Raw genomic sequence first — 23,192 nt, 5'->3', positions numbered from 1 at the left:
CAGACTCACACCATCATCCTGCACAATTAAATTCGGTAATAAAAACCTTAATAACAAGATCTGAGAAACTGGCAGATGAGGACCATAAGAATGAAGAAATGCACAAAGTCAAAACAAGTCTAAGAAAAAATGGTTTCTCCATGTTCATGATTGAAAAAGCACATAAATCCCGAAACAACAGCAAAGATCCAGAAAAAGAAGAAAAACCAGTCGGTAAAACTATCCTGCCCTATATAAAGGGTACGACAGACAAAATCAGCAGAGTTCTAAGAAAAAACAAAATAGAAACTATTTTTAACACCGACAGAAAAATAGCAACCATATTACCATCAGCAAAAACAAAAGTTGCATTAGAAAATCAAGGCGTATACAGGATCCCGTGTGAAGACTGCGATAAATCGTACATCGGACAAACAAATCGAAGGATACAGGTTAGACGCGAAGAACATCGAAACGCCATCGAAAGAAAAGAAAAAACTTCATCCCTAGCACAACATGTCATAAACACAGGACATAAAATAGACTTAAATGGAACAACAATGCTAGCCAACATCGAAAATAAGGCCAAACGTGTAATCAGAGAAGCCATAGAGATCGAAAAACATCCGAAAAATTTAAACACCAGAGATGATGCCCAAAGACTCCCAAATACGTGGAAAACAATTCTGCAGAAAAACGTAAAAATTAAAATAGCGAAGAAGACCACGCCCACTCTGCGCACAGGACCAATGACAAGAAGCGCAACAAGATATTTAAACTCAGCGTGCAGCGACCGAGAAATCAGTTCGCCTGTAACATCAAGACGAAGCAGAATCTGACTTGACAATGGCAAGTGTGACCTTGCCGAAACGTCGTCAAAACAATGGTTTTTCTAAAAACCAAAAATATTTAACGCGGAGTCAAACCCGGAAAACAACTGAAACCATATATATATATATATATATATATATATATATATATATATATATATATATATATATATGAAAATTACTGAGTTCTCGGGAAGAACCGCGTTGAGAATTTAAAACTCGACGTTTCGGCACCCATTTTGAAGCCATTATCAAGAGGGATACGGTTCGGTTCGAGTTCGGGGTCTCAATCTGCCTACTCCCCTCACTCGAGACGTACCAGTATCGTGTTCTATATTGCAAGAACTGTCTCTCGGCACTGACGTCTCAATCTGCCTACTCCCCAGTGTCGAGTGACAACCGGTCTTACCCTGTGTGGCTGCTTTTATACTCGCTGTATGCGCGGGAACGGTATGCGCTGACGTGGTCTGAACTGACGTGCCCTGAGCGGTGTGGTCGGGAGGTCGCTGAAGAAGGGGTCGCCATGTTGCCGGCAATCGTTTCGCGTCATCGCGCGTGTTCAAGCTGTGAGGCCGTTTTTCGATTTCGATAGCTTCACGAATGATTCTCGCTTTTAATGAGCGGATGGGAGCGATGGTTTTTGCTTTTTCGAAATCTATTTTGTGGCCTGTCTGAATATGATGTTGGGCTAGGGCTGAAGTGGTATCGGAATGTTTGACTGATAGAGAATGTTCGTAAATACGGTTATGGATTCGTCGGTTTGTCTGTCCTACGTATGTACGTGGGCAACTGGAACAAGGTATCTCGTAGACACCATGGTCTTCATTGGGGATTTGGTCTTTTACGGATCTAACGAGATTGGACAATTTGGAGTGAGTGGTGAAGATGGTTTTGATATTAAGAGGGATAAGAGTTCTACTGATCTTGTCAGTGACACCTTTAATAAAAGGTAGAAAGATTTTGGGTTGATCCGGCGGCAAGGTTTCTTTTTTGGATGGAATGGGGTTTAGAAGTTTTTGAATGCTTCTATTGATTTGGGTTTTGTGGTAGCCGTTTTGTAGGAGTGTTTGTCTTATTGAATTGATTTCGGATGACCTGTGATTGTTGTCGCTAAGTCTTATGGAACGGGAAATAAGAGTGTTGATGACTGAATTAAGTTGGGCGGGGTGATGATGTGACTGGGCAGTCACATCATCACCCCGCCCAACTTAATTCAGTCATCAACACTCTTATTTCCCGTTCCATAAGACTTAGCGACAACAATCACAGGTCATCCGAAATCAATTCAATAAGACAAACACTCCTACAAAACGGCTACCACAAAACCCAAATCAATAGAAGCATTCAAAAACTTCTAAACCCCATTCCATCCAAAAAAAGAAACCTTGCCGCCGGATCAACCCAAAATCTTTCTACCTTTTATTAAAGGTGTCACTGACAAGATCAGTAGAACTCTTATCCCTCTCAATATCAAAACCATCTTCACCACTCACTCCAAATTGTCCAATCTCGTTAGATCCGTAAAATACCAAATCCCCAATGAAGACCATGGTGTCTACGAGATACCTTGTTCCAGTTGCCCACGTACATACGTAGGACAGACAAACCGACGAATCCATAACCGTATTTACGAACATTCTCTATCAGTCAAACATTCCGATACCACTTCAGCCCTAGCCCAACATCATATTCAGACAGGCCACAAAATAGATTTCGAAAAAGCAAAAACCATCGCTCCCATCCGCTCATTAAAAGCGAGAATCATTCGTGAAGCTATCGAAATCGAAAAACGGCCTCACAGCTTGAACACGCGCGATGACGCGAAACGATTGCCGGCAACATGGCGACCCCTTCTTCAGCGACCTCCCGACCACACCGCTCAGGCCACGTCAGTTCAGACCACGTCAGCGCATACCGTTCCCGCGCATACAGCGAGTATAAAAGCAGCCACACAGGGTAAGACCGGTTGTCACTCGACACTGGGGAGTAGGCAGATTGAGACCTCAGTGCCGAGAGACAGTTCTTGCAATATAGAACACGATACTGGTACGTCTCGAGTGAGGGGAGTAGGCAGATTGAGACCCCGAACTCGAACCGAACCGTATCCCTCTTGATAATGGCTTCAAAATGGGTGCCGAAACGTCGAGTTTTAAATTCTCAACGCGGTTCTTCCCGAGAATTCAGTAATTTTCATTTATCTGACCGCGGAAACTTATCCGAACATATATATATATGTATATATATATATATATATATATATATATATATATATATATATATATATATGTATATATATATATATATGTATATATATATATATATATATGTATATATATATATATATGTATATATATATATATATATATATATATATATATATATATATATATATATATGAGATATGAGCTATGATATCTTATCATAGTGGAGGGACTTGTCATGCTCGATTGTGGACACTAATTCTGCGAGATCAGTATGACTTAACTACGGATTTTAGGTGACAGCCAGATTTCATTAGCCTCCTCCAGACATGCGGGACTCTACCGAAAATAACCATCCATTGCCTAGCTTCTCGTGGGGAAAAAGTAGACCAGGAACAAACAAACAAAGCAAACAATAAAGTGGAATAACCCAGACTAAATTATCACGAACTATAAAACTTGATCAAGTAACAGACGGTAGTTCCGAAGATAAAAAGGAACTACTAAAAGGTAATTAAATTATTGGCAATGGAGGTCAAAAAGAACCAAAAACAGGTCCAAACAGCGAGTATGAGCGACGACGCAGTCAGGTAAAAGTTCATGTACTCGTTGCAGTAACCATCAAGCCAAAAGATGATTTATAACATACGTTTAAACCTAGCCGAAAGCCTGAAAAATATCTCAGGGGTATTCGCAAATGATCGTTTATGTGGTAGTCGGGAAAGGTCTAAGATATGAATGACCCCTTTATATAAATATAATCTACAATGTGAATATGCGTAGCTTCTATTGCATTACTATTAACGTCCAAATATCCCATGACATTACCACTTCACTTTTACCTCTTTTGTACTTTTCTTCTTGATGTAATCATGTTTAATACAGTGATAGTCTGACCTTTCTTAATGTCAACCCTTCTTTTCTTCTTCGGCTTTTTCCCATTATGAGTTCGCCGTTTTCGTCCTCCCCAGCACTCTATTTTCACAGACACTGCCTCTGAGGTCTCTGTCTGTCATAGCATTTCCTATGTACGTTTTCCATCTTATAGCAGGTCTTCGTTCCGTTTTCTTCCCGGTAGATCCCAGCGAAATATTCTTTTCGGCCACCTGTACTCTGGCATTCTTTGTTGATGCCCGTATTACTACAGGGCTCTGTTTTCCAACTTCTATTCTGTTTCATATTTACTATAGTCTTACTTTATCCGCTCTGGTGATTTATAGATATCTTCTCATAAAGTCCAGTTCAATTGTTCTTATTTTATTTCGTATTAATGTTGTCATTAGCCATACTTCCGCTTCATATAGGATAATATTCATGAAAGATCCTTTTTTTGTTTTCTTTGGTTAAAGTGTTGTTCCATATCACTCCATGAAGTGTTTTCGTAGCTTGTTTTCTCCGCGTTATTTTTATTTCTATACTCGTATCTTTCATACAAGTACCATCTCGGCTTATTATTGACCCCAAATACCTAAAAGTCTTACAACTCTTAATAGTCTCTTCTTCTAAACTTAAGTTCAAATCTGCAACCTCGGATCCAATACATAAGTAGTATGCGATCTTACACATATTTATCTTGAGTCCCCATAGCCCTTTTTCTTACTTTAATTTCCTTATTATATATTGCATATCATCCCTGTCTTGTGCAAAAAGGACTTAGTCGTCTGCAAAAAGTAGTGAAGGTAATATATTCTCTTGTACTGGTATGCTCATATATATATATATATATATATATATATATATATATATATATATATATATATATATATATATATATATATATATATGCTAAAAAGTGTAGGTGATAGACTATATCCCTATTTGAGGCTTTTTGTTGCGGTGATTGTTTTTGTTATTTCATTGCCTAACTTTATTTGCACCTCTTTTTATACCCATTTTCTTTTATACTCTTTGCTACTAATATAATCTTCAAGTAAATTTATTCGCTATGTTGTTTTTATTATACCTACTGGTGATCGTTCTGTGTTGTTGAAATTATTCCTAATCCTACTTATTTTAATGATTTTTAAGTGAAACTATCATTTTCTAAATATCACATAGGTTGCTGCTAATTGGAATTCACTTATGAAACTGACCCTTACAATAATACAATAATAATTCCCAAAATAGCCGATTGAAAATATTTTTTAGCGGTAAATCTTAAATATTACCTATTGAGATTGGAATTTGCTTAATTTATAGATCTTCTATGAAATAATAGGTGATATTGGACCACTTCTTTATTTATTTTAGAGCATTCTTATAAATTACCGCCCAATTTTACCTGGTGAATACGTAAATGATGTTAGGTATTCATTTAAATATATTATATATAATATATTTATTTTCTTCATTATCATCTGCAGTACTACAGCCAGATAAGCTTTGACCTTTCCTAAGTCGTTTTTCCGGTCATTCCTGTCTATTTTCAACCGTTGCGTTGCCCATTTACCACTTCAATCTATGTACTTAGCCTCTTCGTCTACAATATTTCACGTAAGTCTTGGCTTGTCCTTACTCCTATTTTTCTTTCCATCATTTCTTTCTATTTAATCACATAGCTTTTACTACATTCTTAACAGGGTTATAGAATATACAGAGTATAAAAAAAAATCTTCAATCTTTGAGATAGCAGACAATAATGATTTATTAACTAAAAGAAGAAGAAGATTTCTGTGCAATAAACTAAGATAGAAAAATAATAAATAGGTTTGCCTTTTATTATTTAAATAAAATTTAAAAAGTTGCTAATATAATTTGTTGTCAATTTTTTTTTATTTTAGTAATTCCATAATACATTATTAAATTTTTAATGCCCACTTTGTGTTGTTATTTTGTAAAAACTAATTTGATAACAATTTCCTTTCGAGCCGAATTTTAATTCTTTAACTTCTCCCAGAATCAGAATCTAACTACATTATCTGTACAAAATTTCTCCGATTAGAAAAATTCCTTACCCTATATTTTACTAACTTTACAGTCTGTACAAAACAGATTTTTTTCCAAAATGTTTCAGAACATGTATTGGTGCTGATGTAAAAAATCTAGAAACTTTACTCAATTTACACATCGATATGCCCTGATAAGCCCAATGAATTTTCAGTTCTAAATATATTAAAGAATTCGAATTTAACTTACAAATTTGTTAATACAATATTTTGCTTCTATAGAAGCAAGTTAAACAGTCTTCAGAAGTTAAACTATTTTGAAATATATAGGCAAATGTCTTCTAAACAAGGTCTTACTTGGAAATTTTTAAACCTGAACAATAATTTAAAGTAAAATTTAAAACAAATAAAGCTTTGTTAGCAATTAACATGTAGTAATTTAAAGATTGTTTAACCTAATCATGCACGTGACAATTAAAGAGAGCATTTTTTGTATCTACTAAAATAAAACTAAGACCATTTCTTTAATAGTTAATATGTCACGTCAAATTGACAGATTTCATGTCAAAAGTCACAACAGAAACGACGTATAGTCGTATAGAAAAATTGTTGGTAATCACTTATTAGCAATTTAATCCAAAACTAAACTACATGATTTTAACAACATATTTGGTCAGGAATAGAAGACATTTTAATAATAGTGCAGTTGTGGGCCAAAATAGTAGAATATTTATTTTAATATATTTAGAACTAAAAATCATCTGTCTAAGCTCAAACTTAACAATTTATCTCCGTTTTCTGTGTACCACCTATATGATTAGCGAATGCATCATTCTGTAATATCCCATTACTCGTTGGTGCGTCTCCTGTGGTGATGTTGGCATATTTATTACCTTGTGGTGACATAGCTTGTTTGGCTAAAGCAGCAGCATCCAAAGAAACACCTGATTTAAGACTGTAGTCGTTATTAGTGTTATTATTGTGATTAGTCTGCGACATGATGTTTCCTGGTAGTGACATCGGAGATACTTTTGTATTTGATGTGGTGTTGTCGATTGAAAGTAGTTTCTCCACCTAAATGAAACATAATATTTTAATCTATTTCTTTTCAAATAATAAAATATATTGTTGTTTGTTTGGGTTTATATGACTGCGGACACTAAATCCATTCGCCAATCTTACAATTTTTACCCATTTTTTCATTAGTCATTGTTTCTTATACAATCTTATCCTAAATATATGACCAAGTAGTATTGATCTCTAATACATAGTCTTTTTTTTTGTAATTTGTTTCTAGTTTTTTCTCTATTAGGTGCTTTTTAGTTATTTATATATAAAATAGGTGATGAGGTCCTCAGAGTTCCGCAGCAAACTCTTCTGCAGCTATCTACTTAATTCAATAGCTACTTTACTGTGGACTGTTCCTCATTTTTATTTTTATTTTATTTTTTTTTATTTTTTTTTAATTATTATTTATTTCTTATATATTTTTATTTTATTTTTTTTATTTATTTTTTAATTTTCTTTTTTTATTATTTTTTTTATATTCTAACAAATTACAAAGAAATACTTACTCTATATTTACAATTACAATTTGAGTTTAATATCTAAAACATGTTTATACAATAATCTATATAAAAACTCATTGTTTTCTAATGTTAATAAATAATTTAAATTAATGGTAATAAAATATATTACACATATATTATATCAAGAAGTACAGTAGATCCCACTGAATTTAACACAAATTCAGGATGTTTAGAAACCACGCTACAAAAGACCGCAGATGATGTATTGAATGAAGTACTCAAAGGGCAGCAAAACAACTGGTTTGATGAGGAATGCAAACGAATAACCAAAGAGATGAATGACGCGTATCTAAAAATGATCAACAGAAGGATTAGAAGCTGTGTTGAAGAATATCAAGTAAAGAGAAGACAGGAAAAACAAAAGCACTAACAGAAAAAGCAGCAACAAATCAATAAAGTTAACACAAAAAGAAGAGTTTTCACGCAACAAGCGAACCAAGTCAAGCTTCATAATGAAATCCTTCTGAACAACAAAGTAGAAGTACTGAAAAGGTGGCAGGAACAATTTAGTACGCTACGTAATTGAGAAAGTAGAGCTGAAGGTGGAGACGATCTAGACCTAGAACAGAAGGAGGCTGAGCTACCAATGTTACCAACTTTGGAAGAAATGAATGAAGCACCTTAGACTCTAGCCAGAAACAAGTCACCCGGAGCAGATAACCTACCCGCAGAAATATTTAAATGTGGCTGTCAAACATTTGTAACCCTCTTTCAAAAACTATTAACGCAGGTATGGCAAGATCGCCTTTTTGAAAAACAGATTTACCATTAATCACATATTATCCATCAGACAAATATTGGAAAAAAACGACGGAGTATGACATAAACTGCCATTACATCTTTGTAGATTTTAAGGCAGCGTACGATACTGTTGACATACTCCAATTATATTCGGGTATACTCGAATTTGGCATACCAAAAGAATTGGTAGAATCAATTAAAATAACAATGAGAAAAGTTGAATGTAAAGTGCGAGTACAAGGGGATCTTTCAGAACCATTTACAACTAAGAGGACTTCGCCAGGGAGATGCGCTATCATGCATGCACGCTGTTCAATCTGGGGTTCCAACATCAGACTTCTGATTAACTTCCAGAAAACTAAATATATGCCGGCTGTATCAGAAATGAAACAAAATAACAGAGGTGCAACAAGAAACTATAGAAACGGTGGAATAGTTCTGCTTCTTAGCGTCATTGGTTGACTACAAAAACATTTTTTTTTCAATATAAATTTTGTTCAAGCCTTAGATCTCTATCATCTATTCCCATTAGCTCTAGATAATCAAACAGCCTCTCGTGTTGGATTCTACCTAACGCCTTAGCAGCTTAAAATCTATAAATCAGACGTAAATTAGTGTACTTCCTATAATCTTTGTAGTAATGTTATCATTAGGAAGAAAGCTTCCTTTATTTCTAAGTCTTTTCTGAAACTGAATTATTTTTTCTGGTTAATTTCACTAAGAAGGCATAATTATTGTACCAAACATGCTTATTTCGACGTAGCCCATATAACGGTTGCATCTTGAGACGACGATGATTTGTGTTCGAGAATCTTTTGAGAAAACTTTCTTTTTAATAACCAATTGAAGCAAACCAAATCTCTCATTATTTCTCATGATATATCCAAAGGAATCTAGTTTCCTTTTTTTATTGTGACAAGCGCTTCAGGTTCTTTTTCAATTCTGCTGAAACCTCCAGAATTGGTTACTTGATCAACCCATGAGATCTGCAATATATATATATATATATATATATATATATATATATATATATATATATATATATATATATATATATATATATATATATACAAACAACATAGTTTATTAGGGCTGCAGTCAGTAGGTTTGGCCGGGATGTTATAGAAACACTCTTTTGACTTTTGGTCGAGCTTTCGGAATTCTTTTATTCCTTCTTCAAGACACTGTAATTAGAATAAAGTGTAAATATTTACAACATATCTCAAATTGTCATTACAACTTACTAGTCGTTGAGATTATTTATATAAAGCTACGACACTCAATATTAAAAACACACATATAAAATATAACATGTAAAATAATGGACAAAATACACCATTAAATCTTTTAATGGTGTGTTTTGACTGATCCATAGAGAACAGAAAAAAACAAAAATAATGTGATTAAAAAGTATCCTTTCCCACAAAGACAAAGGATCCTTTCACAATACAGGAGTCATCGAATGTTGTTTATTCTATACTGTGTGTCAATTGTAAACACGTGTATATCGGAGAATCATCTCGTAATTTTCACAATAGAGTAATATCACATCGCAGCGACATAAAAACCAAAAAGATAAACGCACGTGCGCTCACAGAACATGCATTAACTTTAAAACATGAATTTAATTTCGAAGACTCCTGTATTTTGGCTAAGGAAAAAACCATTCAAAACGTGTTTTCTTGGAAATGTGTTTCATAAAATCTAATACGTCTTGTATAAATAAAAAGTCAGACATAGATAAATTGAGCAACATTTATTGTTACTTACTGACAAAACATCAAAAATAAAATAAAGATTTACCTTTACATATACACACCATAATACACCTGCATACAAAACATGTTGCATACTATCAAGATAGGTTTAATATACTACTTCCATTAATATAATAGCAAGAACTCCTAATTACTTTTTAATCACATTATTTTTGTTTTTTTTTCTGTTTTTTGTTCTCTATGGATCAGTCAAAACACACCATTAAAAGATTTAATAGTGTATTTTGTCCATTATTTTACATGTTATATTTTATATATGTGTTTTTAATATTGAGTGTCGTAGCTTTATATAAATAATCTCAACGACTAGTAAGTTGTAATGACAATTTGAGATATGTTGTAAATATTTACACTTTCTTCTAATTACAGTGTCTTGAAGAAGGAATAAAAGAATTCCGAAAGCTCGACCAAAAGTCAAAAGAGTGTTTCTATAACATCCCGGCCAAACCTACTGACTGCAGCCCTAATAAACTGTGTTGTTTGTTTATATCGACAGTAAATAATATCCAGTATTTCTTATATATATATATATATATATTATATATATATATATATATATATATATATATATATATATATATATATATATATATATATATATATATATATATGCTGTCACTATTTTTCCGGGTTTGACTCCGCGTTGTAAAATGCTGGTTTTCTTGAAAACCATTGTTTTGGCGACGTTTCGGCAAGGTCTCACTTGGCATTCTCAAGCCTGGTGGATCTACTTCTCGTCGTTACTCGATTAGTACTGTACAGCATTTTACAACGCGGAGTCAAACCCGGAAAAATAGTGACAGCACATATAGCTCCCGCGGAAACCTCAAAACAAACATATATATATACATATATATATATATATATATATATATATATATATATATATATATATATATATATATATATATATATATATATATATATATATGTTCGGATAAATTTCCGCGGTCAGATGAATGAAAATTACTTAGTTCTCGGGATCTCTCTTAATGCCCAGTCACATCATCACCCCGCCCAACTCAATTCAGTTGTCAACACTCTCATTTCTCGTTCCATAAGACTTAGCGACAACAATCATAGGTCATCCGAAATTAATTCAATAAGGCAAACACTCTTACAAAACGGCTACCACAAAACCCAAATCAATAAGAGCATTCAAAAACATCTAAACCCCATTCCATCCAAAAAAGAAACCTTGCCGCCGGACCAACCCAAAATCTTTCTACCTTTTATTAAAGGTGTCACTGATAAAATCAGTAGAACTCTTCTTCCTCTAAATATCAAAACCATCTTCACTACTCACTCCAAGTTATCCAATCTCGTCAGATCCGTAAAAGACCAAATCCCTAATGAAGACCATGGTGTCTACGAGATACCCTGTTCCAGTTGCCCACGTACATACATCGGACAGAAAAACCGACGAATCCATAACCGTATTTACGAACATTCTATATCTGTCAAACATTCCGATACTACTTCAGCCCTAGCCCAACATCATATTCAAACAGGCCACAAAATAGATTTCGAAAAAGCAAAAACCATCGCCCCCATCCACTCCTTAAAATCGAGAATCATTCGTGAAGCTATCGAAATCGAAAAACGGCCTAACAGCTTGAACACGCGCGATGACGCGAAACGATTGACGGCAACATGGCGACCCCTGCTTCAGCGACCTCCCGCCCACACCGCCCAGGCCACGTCAGTTCAGACCACGTCAGCCCATGCCATTCCCGCGCATACAGCGAGTATAAAAGCAGCGACACAGGATAAGACAGGTTGTCACTCGACACTGAGGAGTAGGCAGATTGAGACCTCAGTACCGAGAGACAGTTCTTGCAATATAGAACACGATACTGGTACGTCTCGAGTGAGGGGAGTAGGCAGATTGAGACCCCGAACTCGAACCGAACCGTATCACTCTTGATAATGGCTCCAAAATGGGTGCCGAAACGTCGAGTAATAAATGCTCAACGCGGTTCTTCCCGAGAACTAAGTAATTTTCATATATATATATATATATATATATATATATATATATATATATATATATAGCTCCTGACTCTGTTTAATATTTTTATATCTTAGCTTTAAATAATGTGTTAGCTGAGAAAAAACTAAAGAGTTCTAATTTTTCCAAGATTTTCCATGTACTATTTAGTTTGATTAGACATGAAAATCTATACAATAGTTTCGTCCACATAAATATCTTCTCCATGGTGTGAAGACACATTATCCATTAATAATACTGCTTTGATTGAAAGTCCATTTGTTTTCAAAAAGCTAGTCACCTATGGCATACACTTTCCTTGATTCAGTTAGTAAACACGCTCGCATCAATTTCTTTTCTTCATTCATTGTTTTATCTTCATCCATGCTTCGACCATCACTCTAACTTCTCGGTGATGGCCCGGTCTCCGATATCATACTGGTAATTTATATAGAGCCAATATCACCACTCTTCCTGTTTCCATTTCGTTAATGTGTTGATTCCTTGATTCCTTGAAATTGATTAAGGTCCTGGACCTTGCACATGTGTCTTATGTTTTGGCTCCTTTTTCAATTAATACCGAGCTTGAATTAATGTGACTCCGATAATTAATTTTTATTGTCATCGTCCTCATCTTTCTAGCGTTAGTCCTGCACCATTAAAGGAACCGCTGCATTGATTAGTCCTCTCTGGAGGACTAATAAATGATTTGAATCACGGCGTCATCTCGCGTAACATTCGCGGTCTTCGTGTCTATCAAACCAACGAATCTCAGGCCGCCCTCATAGTCCGGTGGATAAGGGTATTTGACTCCAAATTCCGTCCAATGCATCAATTTACTTGATATTTTCACAATAAGTAGGAGATAGCTCAAAAAACAAAGTCTATCTTATGCAAAAATAAAATATGCTCTTATTTGAGTGTGGTTCCAACACCTTTTCGCGGTAGCAGTTTTTTTGGTTAAAGTCACCCTAGTAGTCGTTAAAGGACCTAATTATAAACAAAAAATGTTGTATATATTTTTTTTTAAATCTCAATAATTTTTGAGTCATTCGTGTTTGAAAACTTGCTATACCTTTTTGGACGGTTTTGTGCGAAAACCTTAAAAACAATGCATCTAACGAAAAAAAGTGTAAGTCATTTTTATAGCTTATGAAAAAAAAAGAATTTTTTTTTCAAAAATCTGCTAGTTCCACTACAAAACGAGTTGGTGAAAGGAGAAGTTTTTTTCTGAATGCTGGAATCGGTGCATTCAACAATAACACAAAAATGATCGATTTTACGGATATAACGCTGACAACACTTTTTATAGTCCTTGAAAAGACCTTTAAAATGAGTATCGGTAAATGTCGATTCCAATCATACAAAAGGAGGAAAGACGGGAAGAACAACCGTTGTTAAGCATAAAATTGATACTGGTAATGCTAAGCCAATTCGTCAAACAGCTCGACGATTACCACAGGCGAAAAGAGAGGAAGCTGAAACGATTGTTCAGGAAATGAAGAAAGACGGGGTGATAGAACCTTCTACGAGCCCATGGGTTTCTCCGATGGTCCTGGTTAAGAAGAAAGACGGAACGACGAGGTTTTGTGTGGATTATCGTTTGCTGAACAACGTTACCAAGAAAGATAGTTATCCACTGCCTCGGATCGACGATACATTGGACACATTGTCTGGAACTAAATTGTTTTCTACTTTGGATCTGAAGTCTGGATACTGGCAGGTAGAAATGGACCCAGTAGATAAAGAAAAGACAGCCACCACCACAGGACCTGGATTGTGGCAATTCAACGTTATGCCATTTGGACTCTGTAATGCTCCTGCGACATTTAAGAGGCTTATGGAAAATGTGTTGAGAGGTTTATCTTGGAAAACATGCCTGGTTTACCTGGATGACATAATCGTCTTGGAGGAGACATTTGAAGACCATCTGAAGAATTTAGAAAACGTTTTTAATCGACTTAAAGCTGTCCAATTGTGACAGTGAGACATTGCGACAAACATCAAGTGAGAAGTTTTCTTGGACTATGTACTTACTACCGGAGGTTTGTTAAGAAGTTTGCAGATATCGCTAAGCCATTAACGCGACTTACAGAGGAAGCAAGAGATTACCGCTGAGATACAGACTGCCAAAATACCTTTGAGACCTTGAAAAAGTATTTAATAACAGCACCAATTTTAGGGTATCCACTGCCAGAAGGAGAGTTTATCTTAGATACAGATGCAAGTAATGTGGGAATTGGAGGAGTGCTGTCTCAGATTCAAGGAGGACAGAAACGAGTCCTTGGATATTTTAGTAAAGTTGTTTCAAAACCTGAGCGGAATTATTGCGTCACGAGAAGATAACTTCTAGCAGTAGTGAAATCAGAAGAGCACTTCTATCAATACCTCTATGGCAGAAACTTTTTAATCCGAACCGACCATGCCGCCCTTAAGTGGTTGATGCAGTTTAAGAATCCAGAGGGTCAGATAGCCAGGTGGATAGAACGACTCCAAGAATACGATTTTAAGATTAAGCACCGGGCCGGAGTTAGCCACACAAACGCTGATTCTTTTTTCAGAAGGCCATGCCCAGCAGAGTGCACTGCAACAAAACGGAATCCAAGGAAGCAGCAGTGCTAAGAACAACGATGGTCAAAGACAACTGGACGCCTACCAAGATAAGGGAAGAACAAGAGAGAGATCCAGTTGTACAGAAAATTCGAAAATGGCAAGAGGAAAACCGTCGACCACCTAGGCAAGAAATATCAAACATATGTTCAGTAATTAACACGTATTGGACCCAATGGAACTCATTTATCCTGGAAGATGGCTTGCTCAAACGAGTCCTGGCAAATGATGACGGTTCAGAGAAGAGAAGGCAGTTGGTGATCCCAAAGAGCAGAATAGCCGAAGTACTTCGTCAGTTACACGACAGTCCATCAGGAGGGCATTTTGGTGTAAAGAAAACCCTTCAGCGAATTCGGGAACGGTTTCATTGGATGAACAGTTCTGACGACGTAAAAGACTGGTGTAAGAAATGTACTATTTGTGCTACGAGTAACGGGCCTTACCGAAAAAGGAGAGCTCCTATGAGACAATATAATATTGGAAGCCCGTTTGAAAGAATAGCTTTGGACATCACTGGGCCACTTCCAGAAAGTGAAAATGGAGGCAAGTACATTCTAGTAATGGATTACTTCACAAAGTGGGTCGAGCTTTACGCACTTCCAGACGAGAAGGCCGCCACCGTTGCAGATAAGTTGATCCAAGAATATATCAGCCGATTTGGAGTGTCTTTGGAGATCCATAGTGACAAAGGCAGGAACTTCGAAAGCGATCTATTCCAAGGAATATGTAATAGACTAGGCATAAAGAAAACAAGAACTACAGCGTATCATCCGCAATAAGATGGTATGGTAGAACGAATGAATAGGACAGTTGGCAAGTATTTAACAAAGATGGTGTCCGATCATCAGCGAGACTGGGACCAATATCTTCCATTTTTCACAATGGCCTACAGATCTGCTATTAACGAATCAATAGGCCAGACACCAGCCAGAGTTCTATTCGGACGCGAAATGCGACTACCTTATGATCTAGAATTTGGGTGTCGACCTGGAGAAGATGTAGCAGGTGAAGATTATGTGATCGAATTACGAAGAAGAATGGACGATGTACATGAGTTGGTCCGTTCCCACCTTCAGATCGCTAGCGACCGAATGAAGAAACGTTACGATATACGAGCCGAAAAGAGTTGCTTTAAGAAGAACGACAAAGTCTAGCTCTATAATCCCAAGAAGCGAAAAGGTTGTTCTCTCAAATTGCAGCAGTTTTGGGAAGGTCCATACCTCATTATGGAGAAGATCAACGATGTCATCTACCGAATAAGCAAGATTCCGAGGGGAAAGTCGATGATAGTACACCATAACCGGCTGGCATCTTTTGAAGGTGACCACGACGTAGATGAAGAAGTGGAAGTAAACCAAGTCCAAGATGTGTCTGACCTCACGTTTGAGGAATTTATGGGTGCCTATGGAGGTACCGGTAAAGCAAGACATGGTGTTACCACTGAAGAAAAGCCAGATCTATTCGCGCTTATCGATGACTACTCGCTGGTTCTTACCATCCCGGCCAGTATCAAAGACGCACCGGGGTTGGCATCCGTATTTCGAAGAAAGTTCGGTCGAGTTGCAGAACTTCAATGCCAAGTTCCAGCTCCCGGAAAAGCCTTGAAACTCCAAGATACATCACGTTACCTTTTCTACCTGGTAACAAAAGACACTGCCCGTGACCAACCTACCTACCGAGATATATAGCAAGCCTTACTTCAGTTAAGAGAGCACGTTACTAGAGTCCGACATGCAAAAGTTAGCCATGCCAAAGTTAGAATTCCGCCAATTAGATTGGAGGATTATTCGAAGTATGGTGGAGGAGATCTTTAAAGACACCGAAGTACAGGTGTTAGTCTGTTGCAATCTGCATAGTTACTGGTGCGGAGAGAAAACCGTTCCTTGTCATTTTTATATAACTGGAAGTTGTAAAAGAGGGTCCAGTTGCCGATACCAGCATACCGTTCCAGTTTCAGTCCCGACAAGGTTCCAGGAGGAACCATCTTTTAACAGGGGGGCAATGTTACGATAAATATTATAGCGTATAAAACTGTAAATATATTAAGACTAATTCTTTTCTATACTAGTTATTTCGGCGCTCAGTTGAAAAACCTGTTTATCTGAATTCTGATGAGTCACCCACGACTTGAAATTTCCAGAAGCAGGCCGAATAAAACCAGTATGAGCTACCTTCTGGACTCTTCGATGGGAGATCGCGGGGATTTCGGAACTAACGGCATTTTATAAGAGGAATTTTGTGGTAAACAGGAGAGTTCGTTTTTGGACATCGCGTCGAGTTTTTAAAATGTAACGCACGTATTATAATAAATGTAGATAAATTATATAATTGAATTAAATTAGTAATAAAGACTTTAATAAATTTGTAAGTGTTATAAATAGAACCTTTAATAATAAATAAAAAACAATAAATTAGATTAATAATAATATTACACTATTAAAGCCTAAAAAGTACTTTGATTTACGTTAAAACTAGTCTTATTCAATTTTGACAATATGGGGTAATTTTCACCCCAAGAAAATAATAAACATATACACTTCTCCAAGAAATTAACGCACCACTTCAATAAATCAATTTTATTTGTAAACAGGCAAAGAATAAAAAATAAAACTTTAGCAGATTTATTCTACATTTTATTAGTAACTATAACAATTTGTCTAATCATCAGAAAATGTTGAAGTACAAGAGAAAAAAAAAACAAAACGGAAAATTCTAAAAAAATAGTGATAAGAAAAGTAAACTAAAATATAAAAAAAGTCTTAATAACGAGTGTTTTTCACCTCTACTACATATAAAACAGTCTCACATCGTTGGTCCATACTTAAAATTAATTGCCGTATTTCATTTTGGTCTAGTTCTCTCCAAATCTGGATCAGCCTCTCTCCCACTTCGTGTAAGTTGTTTGGTTGTGTCCGTGTTGCTCTCAATCGCGTACCAAGGATATTCCAGAGATTTTCAATATGATTTAAATCCGGACTATGTGCTGGCCATTCCATAGTATTAATTTCTACCTCTTTTAGATAATTTCTGACGATCTGTGAAGCGTGAGGTCTGGCCTTATCTTGCATTAGTAAGAAATGTTCACCGATATAAGAAGCGAATGGTAATACATGTTGCTCCAGAAACTCCAATATGTACCTTTCAGCTGTAACAGTTCCATTTTGTATGATCACTAGGTCCGTGATGTGCGGTCAAAGAAATACCACCCCACACCATAACGGATCCTCCACCAAAAAATGTGGTGTGAGAAGTTACACTGAGCATATCGTTCGTTGGGTCGTCGTAACACACGAACACGTCTGTCGTTATTGTACAAACGAAATCGGGATTCATCAGTAAATAGCACTCGTTCCCAGTCAGCATCTAACCAATTAACGTGTTCTCTGGCAAAATGTAGTCTCCCCCTTCGATGCTCTGCAGTTAATAGAGGACCTTGGGCGGCAATCCTAGGTGTTAAGTTGTCTTCCCTAAGTCACTGGCGAACAGTTTCAGTACTAATTTGTAAGGCATGTACGTCTCGAAGCTGAATTTGTAGACTTCGATGTGTTACAAAACGTTGTCGAAGAGCAGAAATTCTTAAAAATCGATCTTGAATAGGGGTAGTTACCCGCTTTCGTCCTTGCCCTGGTCTGCGAGTATGATCCCCTGTTTCGAGGAATCTTTCTAACACCCGTGAGACGAATGTGTGGGATACATTAAACTGACGACCAATTCTTCGGTAACTCCAACCTTCCTCCGACAAAATCACTGCTTGGGCACATTTATCTCGGGTTAAATTACGTGATTGACGCTCCATAATAAACACAATTAACAATAATTAACAATTAAACAGTAGTCGAATAAAATTCGTGAATACTTGGAAATTAGTATATTTATAGAATTAGTAAATTTTTTGCTTCTTTTTATTTTGTTGCAGAAAAAACTATAGCGATAAAACACAGTGAATAAATATAGAGTGTACGAATAGCATATACAAGGGACTTGCAAAATATAACATTACAATGGAAATTTTTATTAATGCTAATAAAATATTTTAATATTTCAAAGTGGTGCGTTAATTTCTTGGAGAAGTGTATTAACATAGGCTAAACTTTGAATTAGGAGAAAAGTAGAGCTCATTCTTAAAATTTCTTCAAAATTGATGCATTAGGTTAGTAATCGGAGGTAGTATTCTATTTTGTCTCTAATTGATTGGACTACCATGATCAGCGTCCTTTATGACTTAACAGCATCGCTGTTTTTGCCACGGAGTTCTCGCCGCTACGCACTACATGTCCATACCAACTTAGTCGAATTGAATTTCTACTGTATACTCACATAATTTGGCAAAATAACTGTAGTTTAGTATGCATCGCCTCAATGAAGTTTTAATTTTTATTTATAACTTTTATATGAAAAATTATCTATATACCCATTTATTGTATATATATATATATATATATATATATATATATATATATATATATATATATATATATATATATATATATATATATATATATATATATATATATATCGAAAATAAATTTAGATTAGTAACAATACCTCCAAACGTTATCTTTTGTAAAATTACTTAAAATTAATTCACTTTTTTACTTATATACCTAAATACATACTTCTATACCATACACATTTAAGATATCAACTTACAGATGTAGCAGCCTCATCTTCCTTTATATTATCCAAGAGCAAGGGCTGCGTTGACCTCGAGTGTGGCATAATAAATGAGGTTTCCCAATTGTCCGAATTATCCGGTAATAATTTTTCGACTGAAGAAGTCGATTCAATTTGGTCAGGAGTGGTGGGGTTTATGTGATTTGGTATTAGATAGTCGGAGGATGCAGGTATGACCTTAAAGAAAAACAAAAAACAATGCTTTTGGTGGTTGCCACGTCCTAAGTGGTTTTTTTGGAAGTGGATTAAAATGTGTTAGAGATGAACAAAATTTCATAGATTAAAGAGTTAATAAAAAAGTTTTAATTTTAAGAGGAAATATTTGAAAATATGTTAAATATATTACATACCTACATAATCTTTCGTGAATGTTTTACATAAGTACAAATATTTTTCTAACGTACCGAGTTATTGGCTATCTCTAATTTTAATTATAGCGTAATTCTGTTAAGAATAGAAGTCGTAGGTTATAACGCCAACACATTGATAGCCAAATAATCTACTTATATGTTAAGAATGAAAGTTCTATCTGCTGTTTAAAAATAAGTTATGCCACTTTAAAATTTTGTCAGATCTGCATTTTTACAGTTTAGGTTAAGCCAATTTGTCGAATCTCCATTTGTTAACATTTTTAGTCGTATCTTCACAAGACGATTTGTAGTTACGACAGATTTGCTTAACAACTGTGTAGTTTCGACAAAATATTCTAACAACAGGAAGATCTAACCTAATCATTCATAGTGTTCCCGCCTTTTTAGTTTCTTAACCTAAAAATTAAACGGTTGTAAGCGTTATTCGGCGTATCTGATTTTCAGTTATTTACTAGTATTAATCTTATTTTTATAGTGTCTTTAAGTGTGTTAACATTAAAGTTTATTAACTGAGCCAGTAACAATGGACAGAAATAGCAGAGCATTTAAAATGCTGCATATTTTAAATAACCAACAAAGGAAGAAAATACATAGTTTACGACTACGTGTCGTGAAGAAATCTAAACTTCAGCATGATAATCATCCCGATTTTATTTTGTCAGATTCAGCGACGGAAGAAATTGAGGAACCGAAATTAAACAGAAAAGGTTTAAATAAAGTGAAGATTATTAGTGATATAACTTTGAGAGCTGCAAATGTTGTTCCTGAAGAATCTGATTCCAAAGGTGACGAAGATGGCAAGGAAACCCGTCTCCTTTTTATTCAAAAAATCTTGGTAGATATAATATATGTATCTGTTGAAAGGGCGGAAAAAGACAATTTAACTAAAACAGGGGAAATACGTAAACGAAAGAAATGTAGAGAGAGCCTAGCAATAAGAGAGAAAAAAAAAAAGAAAATTAACAGCCACAATTGCTAAACATGGTGTAAAACCATCTTGTATCTTTTGCAAGAGAAGATGTTCCGAAAAAATTACAGAAGCGAGACGAACAGAAATAAATGGAGAATTTTGGAAATTGCAAAAAGACGAACAGACAAATTTTATTTTTAATAACGCATCTGAACAAGTAACCAAACGGAAAACCACAGCTAGTGTTGTGACTAGAAGGTAGAAAAGTTTTTTATATTTTCTTAAAGACAATGACGGATGCAAGCAAATTGTCTGCAAAATAGTTTTTATGAAAACGCAGGGATATGAAAAGAAAAATGACAGAGTTATTAGAGATACCCTTACTAAAATAAATGCAAAAGTGACGGTCAACAGGAATAAACAAGGAAAGACAGAAAAATTAAAATAGATCGAAATATTATTAAAGAACATATAGAATCTTTCAAACCCATAGAACCACACTACCGTCGGGAACACGCACCAGAACGATGTTATCTTCCCATCACAATAAAAATGATGTACCAGAATTTTATTGAAAAATATCCAAATATAAAATTTTCGTATTATTTATATCGAGAAGTTGTCGCAACTTTAAATATTTTAATTGTAAAATTAGGACACGAAGAGTGTTGGTTGTGTGAATCATTTGACTTACATTCAAAATCCACATCTCACAAAAGGATACATTGGTGGATAATTGTGAGGAATGCACCAATTTTGGTGTACATCAAAATAAATACACGCTGCCAGATCAGAATATCAAACTGACTCGTATGCAAAAAGTAACTGGGACGATATATCCATAGTAGTTTCAGCGGATTTGCAAAAGGTAATAAAATATTATATTAATTATAAATGTTTTATTTTGTTACGTTTATTGTAAACTCTGAGGATATCGCACTTGAAAAATTAAGTATTAAGTATTTTGACCATGGCCATACCTTCATGGCTGCGGACTCATTCCACCACCAAGTGGAACGCTCCATGAAGCAAATGGGTAAAATATACAATTTTAAAGACTTTTCAGATGCAGTAGCAAATGCAGCAAGTAATGCTAAAGTAATTGTTATGGAATTAGTTGACTTTTTTGAATGGCAAGACGGTACTTCTGCATATAAACTGAATAAAATTAATCACAGGCCATACCTAAATCAAATAGTTCAAATAAACTTTTCTAAAGGTAAATGTACTTTTTCGTACAAAACCAGCTTCACCTCAGAGACAGAAAGTGAAGTAAACATTCTAAATGCAAAAATTGCAAAACAGGGAATGACAAAACCTTCACCCAAATCTATTCCTAGAGGCATAACGACTGAAAGAAAACAACTAATTACATATATCCAAACTGTGTGGACACATTCTTAAAAGCAGACAAACGTTTTGGAATAATTTATCAACTTCAATGGAACCTGGAGCTTTAGATGATTAAAAAAACTGATTATGACTTTGTTATTTTGTTTATCTCAATAAACTATAACTTTGAATAAGATAAGACTTTTTACTTTTACCTTATTTTTATGATTTGTTAAGATTAAATGTCGTATCTATCAAAAGTCTAATTTCAAATACTTTGAAAGAAAATTGCACGCACTCATTAAATTTGTACTCAAAAAATATATTGCTATGTCGTAACAAGATTTTTAATGAGTCATTACAGTTGATGGCAATTAATCAAATCTAAAACATCGAATATCTCAAAATAGGGATTTTGTCAGTTACGACTTCTATTCTTAACAGGGCAGAATTGGCTTATTAGAATTTGCCCAGTCACAAAGCATGAAGCAGGCTTTGCCATGAGGGATGTCGCCCGATAATTTAAATGTATTCTCGCTTAGCAGAATATTTCTTCAAAAAGTTTTAAAAAAGTGGCCTAGCAGGCTATACTGTAGACTAGCGCAAAGCTTCATACTATAAAGTAGTACTTTTCTGTATTTTTAAAACTCAAATATTATTTTTTAAATTGAATAAAGTAATTTTATTATTTATTTATTAATTCTATAGAATTCAATAAGATTGATGTACCGTGAGTATAAAATAAAAGTTTACATGTTGTATAACTACTCCGATCGTGACGTAAGTGGACTCTTCCAATTATTTACTGTGACGGCTATTTCGTAAAGAGCCATATTTAATATGTGCTGCTATAGAAATCTCTTCCAAAGTATAGATATGAAAATTTAACCTACAATGTGTTACTATTAACTCTTTTTGTCGCACTTTAATACAATAGTCGAACTGATAATTGTAGAAATCCAACATTGTATTTAGATGAAATTATTAATAAAACGAGAGGTGTTAAAAATTTAAACACAATTCAATATTTTTAATAATTGGATGACATTTATAACATTTAAATTTTGACCATTCGATAATTGCTTTAGAAAAGATAGGAATATTTTGATCAGGAGATTTATAACAACAATTTTGATTTGAAATTTTAATTTATATTGTATATATATCATTAATTTTTTGAAGGTTCACGTACGTATTTAGAACAAAATTTTTAATAATCATTATATGAGATATTTTTTATTGAAGATATTTGAGTGTGAATTGTATTTCAATATATAATGTTGTATCATATATGTTTTTTAT

At 34.8% G+C, this 23,192-nt stretch overlaps 1 protein-coding gene across 2 annotated transcripts in view; it reads right to left on the bottom strand.

The window, feature by feature from the left end:
* Nucleotides 1-3,221: 3,221 nt before the first annotated feature.
* Nucleotides 3,222-23,192, bottom strand: part of Alk (Anaplastic lymphoma kinase) — a 200,383-nt gene continuing 180,412 nt past the window's right edge. Inside the window, exons 21-22 of one of the 2 annotated variants that reach the window (XM_072534740.1) lie at nt 19,254-19,454; nt 3,222-6,969 (exon numbers count right to left, since the gene is read on the bottom strand). In XM_072534740.1, coding sequence (XP_072390841.1) covers nt 6,673-6,969; nt 19,254-19,454 — 498 coding nt within the window. In that variant the 3' untranslated portion in view covers nt 3,222-6,672. The remainder of the gene's footprint in view (nt 6,970-19,253; nt 19,455-23,192) is intronic. The other variant, XM_072534741.1, reaches the window with a different exon arrangement.

The sequence above is a fragment of the Diabrotica undecimpunctata genome, chromosome 6 (genome assembly GCF_040954645.1).
Source record: "Diabrotica undecimpunctata isolate CICGRU chromosome 6, icDiaUnde3, whole genome shotgun sequence".
Taxonomy (NCBI): domain Eukaryota; kingdom Metazoa; phylum Arthropoda; class Insecta; order Coleoptera; family Chrysomelidae; genus Diabrotica; species Diabrotica undecimpunctata.
This window is presented reverse-complemented; position numbering and strand designations above follow the sequence as displayed.